The sequence below is a fragment of the Mandrillus leucophaeus genome, unplaced genomic scaffold (assembly GCF_000951045.1).
Source record: "Mandrillus leucophaeus isolate KB7577 unplaced genomic scaffold, Mleu.le_1.0 Scaffold66, whole genome shotgun sequence".
Lineage (NCBI taxonomy): Eukaryota > Metazoa > Chordata > Mammalia > Primates > Cercopithecidae > Mandrillus > Mandrillus leucophaeus.
The window spans coordinates 4,741,484-4,744,941 of record NW_012107141.1 but is presented as its reverse complement, the minus strand read 5'-3'; the positions used below and the strand labels follow the sequence as shown (position 1 = coordinate 4,744,941).

The 3,458-nt window shown below is 58.3% G+C and overlaps 1 protein-coding gene across 2 annotated transcripts in view; it reads left to right on the top strand.

Moving 5' to 3' along the window:
* The window catches only part of ARHGAP1 (Rho GTPase activating protein 1), a 29,544-nt gene that overhangs the window by 5,153 nt on the left and 20,933 nt on the right, over positions 1 to 3,458 (top strand). For both annotated transcript variants that reach the window (XM_012001391.1, XM_012001392.1), the window contains exons 2-3: positions 565 to 744; positions 963 to 1,058. In XM_012001391.1, coding sequence (XP_011856781.1) covers positions 612 to 744; positions 963 to 1,058 — 229 coding nt within the window. In that variant the 5' untranslated portion in view covers positions 565 to 611. The remainder of the gene's footprint in view (positions 1 to 564; positions 745 to 962; positions 1,059 to 3,458) is intronic.

Sequence of the window (3,458 nt, the reverse complement as noted above, 5' to 3'; positions counted from 1 at the left end):
TTTTTTGTATTTTTAGTAGAGATGGGGTTTCACCATGTTGGCCAGGCTGGTCTTGAACTCCTGACCTCAGGTGATCCTCCCACCTTAGCCTCCTAAAGTGCTGGGATTACAGGCGTGAGCCACGGCGCCCAGTATGTTCCTTAGATTCTTACAACATTTCTACCCCTGTAACTGCTGGAGCCTGGGAGGCTTCTGTGTCCAGGTCTTCTGAGGAGAGAGGCATGGACCTCTGCCCTCTGCAGCTGGGACTGCATCCCTGAGCCAGCTGGGTGGCAGGCAGCACAGGACCTGGCACAGCTCTTCCTTCCCCAGCTGCAGGACCTGGAGGGAGGCGCCGAGCTGTGCCATCCTCTGCCCCAGCTGCCTTTTCTGGCAACACGCATGAGCCACAGAGCCAGGAGAACTCAGAGCTACATGGAGCTCTTGGCGGGGATGAGGAGTGTTGAGGAATAGGGACGGGGAGCCTGGGAGAGGGAAGGGTGGGGGCAGGAGGGCATGTGGTGGAGGTCGCAGAAGGTGAAAATAGCGGGTCACTGACCTGCCACCTGTCCTCCTCTCTCCCAGGTTTCTCAAGGTTCTGCAGGGCAAGACTGTCGGGGACAGGCTTGGCCATGGATCCGCTGTCAGAGCTGCAGGATGATCTGACCTTGGATGACACCAGCGAGGCTCTGAACCAGCTGAAGCTGGCCTCCATCGATGAGAAGAACTGGCCCTCGGATGAAATGCCTGACTTCCCCAAGTCAGGTGGGCTGTATCCGATCTCAGGCAGCTACAGGCGCTTTAGAGGGGGATGTACCACTACTGCTGAAGGGAGACGCCAGGAGGGCAGGAGGGCGCAGACCAGTCCCAGGTTTGGGCTGGGAGCACAGGCCTTACTGGGGGAAGGGCCAGACAGCATGCCTCTGGGGCAGAGCATGGTGCCAGCCCCCTGGCTTGTCCCCTGACCCTGCTGTGTTCCTCAGATGACTCCAAAAGCAGCTCCCCGGAACCTGTCACACACCTGAAGTGGGATGACCCGTACTATGACATCGCCCGGCACCAGATCGTGGAGGTGGCAGGTGAGCGCACCCAGCACCGTTTTCCTAACCCTCAGAGCTCCTGGCCTCAGGAAGTCAGCCCCTCCCACCACAGGGGACGGGCCTCCCTGCAGTCTGAGCCCTGGCCCTGGACATGCATCGTTCTTTAAAAGCGCAGACTCCTCATTGCCATTTAATGTGCTCACCTGCAGCCACCTCCTGACCTATGGCCCCGTTGTCTCCACTTGCAGGGGGCATGTGGGGAGCCATGTGGCCTAGTGGCTTTGAAGTCAGAAAGCCCTGGGTTTGATCTCCAGCTCTGCTGTCTGAACTCTCATTTCTTCCTTGTGGGTTACAATAATGAATGCATGTCAGGGCCTAGCCTGGAGCCAGAACATAGTTGGCCTTGAATAAGTGGCCTTCCCTTCCCCTCATTCTATTCCCCTCCTACCCCTCCACCCTAATGTTGGCTTTTCCACCCCATCAGTTACTGGGGAGGATGGAGAGTGCCAGTCCTTCCTGGGAAGTCTGGAATGGGCAGAGCCTCTCTCCAGAAGTGGGGAGGCCACATGCTCCCTGGAGAGTCAGGTTCCTGGCAGATGTGCTGCCCTGCTGAGAATGGGTGTGGAGCCCCGCTTAGGTTTCTGTCTCAGGGAGCTCCCTCCCTCCTGTTCATAAGGGGGGACCCAGAAGAAACCAGGAGCAGGGGAGTCAGGCTGATGAGGTGGTTGCTGCCCTTAGGGCCCCACTTTAGAAGGAGCAGCTGGAATCTAGGATCCTTTGTCTTTTCCCTAACATTTGTCCGTCCTCGCTGGTGAGGCCAGGCATTCATAAGCAGGGGGCGGCATGGCCCTGCTCTGAGGCATTGGCGTGGGCAAGGAGAACCTGGCGGACAGTGGCCCTGGAAGAAACCTGTCCGGCCATGGGGGTGCTGGGCTTGGAGAGGGAGGGGGCAGTTGAGAGGATTGCCCCGAAGGTCAAAGGTGTTTCCATGGCGTTTGTATTCCTGGTGCCTGCCCTGGTCTGGGTTGAGGGCCTTGGCTCTGGCCTCACTCGCCCCCTGCAGAAGGCAGGCTGAGGGTTTTTTCCCCGGTCTGGTCCTGAATTGGGCACAGGAGAGTCACCCTGAGGGTTCTGAACTTGACTGGAATCTGGGGGGTACTTGATGTGAAGGAGTTTCTGTCCTGACATCATCCTGGCCTGTGTGGTCAAGGCAGAGCTGGGGGAACCTGCCTCTCCCCGCCTCCATGGGTGACACCTCCTTCCCCACATCCCCCGCACAGAGCTGCAATTCGTTTCTATTTCCCCAGACTGCGATGAGCCTGAGGGGGCCCAGCCAGGTAGGTGTCCGTCCTGGCTGTCTGTGCTTGGCCTCTCTGGGCTGCGACCTCTGGGGTTGTGGATCAGGAAGGGCTCTCGGTGGAGGCCAGATGGGGCTAGCTTAATTGCAGCCCCACCCTGGGGAGCTGGGAGCTGGTGCTGCCTGGGAGTCGGAAATAGCAGAAGATTTACAGGAGATAGGATGGGGGTGGGGTAGGCTGGGTGGGGACACACCCAGACCCCAAAGGGAAAGGAGGGTCTGGTCTTGGGCAATGGCCTCTGAGTGGTGGCTCAGGGACCTTCTGGGTGATGGTGTCCCCATGGATGTGCCTCCCTGATTGCTGAGAGGAGGCTGGATTGGCATCACCAGGCACTCATTTGATGAGACCGTGGAGATGTCCGGGAGAAGCCCTTGTAGGAAGGGAGGGTGGGTTGTAGCCTCAGCTCCCCTGCAGCCCCTGATCTCCCTGCTGGGAATGGTTGTCGTGCCCCAGGGTCAGATTTGACTCAGTCCCAGTGGGTTCTTTCCAGTGGTGTGCTGGTAAATGGCTCTCTGGAGAGGGGAAAAAAGGCCATGATTTGTAGCGTTTGCAGCTTCTGCCTCGCAGATCTCTAGCTACCAATGTGACGTCAACTGGCTTGCCAAATTCCTGACAATTGAACAGCTTAACAAATGTGTGAGCTGGCTGTAGCATGTGACTGGCTCCGTTAGCCCAGCCCTACCTCCCAGGTTCCAGGCCTGCTGGTCTGGTTGTGGGTGGGGCTGGTTTGAGGGGGCCCAGAATGCCTGGGGAGACCTGTTGCTGATTAACTCCAGGGCCACCCTGGGAGAGTTCCTGATTGGTATCTGGGGAACGCAGAGGCCTCCTTCTCAGGCAGCTTGTCTCTCCCTGGTGCTTTGCACAAATGCTGCCCCTCCCTCATTGAGTCTTCTCCCCAGTGCCCTGGAGACACTAGAGCTGCCAGCTCCTTTGTCTTTAAAGCTCCTGGGCAGGGCCGGGCCTTTGCTCAAGCCTGTAGTCCCAGCACTTTGGGAAGCCAAGGCGGGTGGATCACGAGGTCAGGTGTTCGAGACCAGCCTGGCCAACATAGTGAAACCCCGTCTCTACTAAAAATACAAAA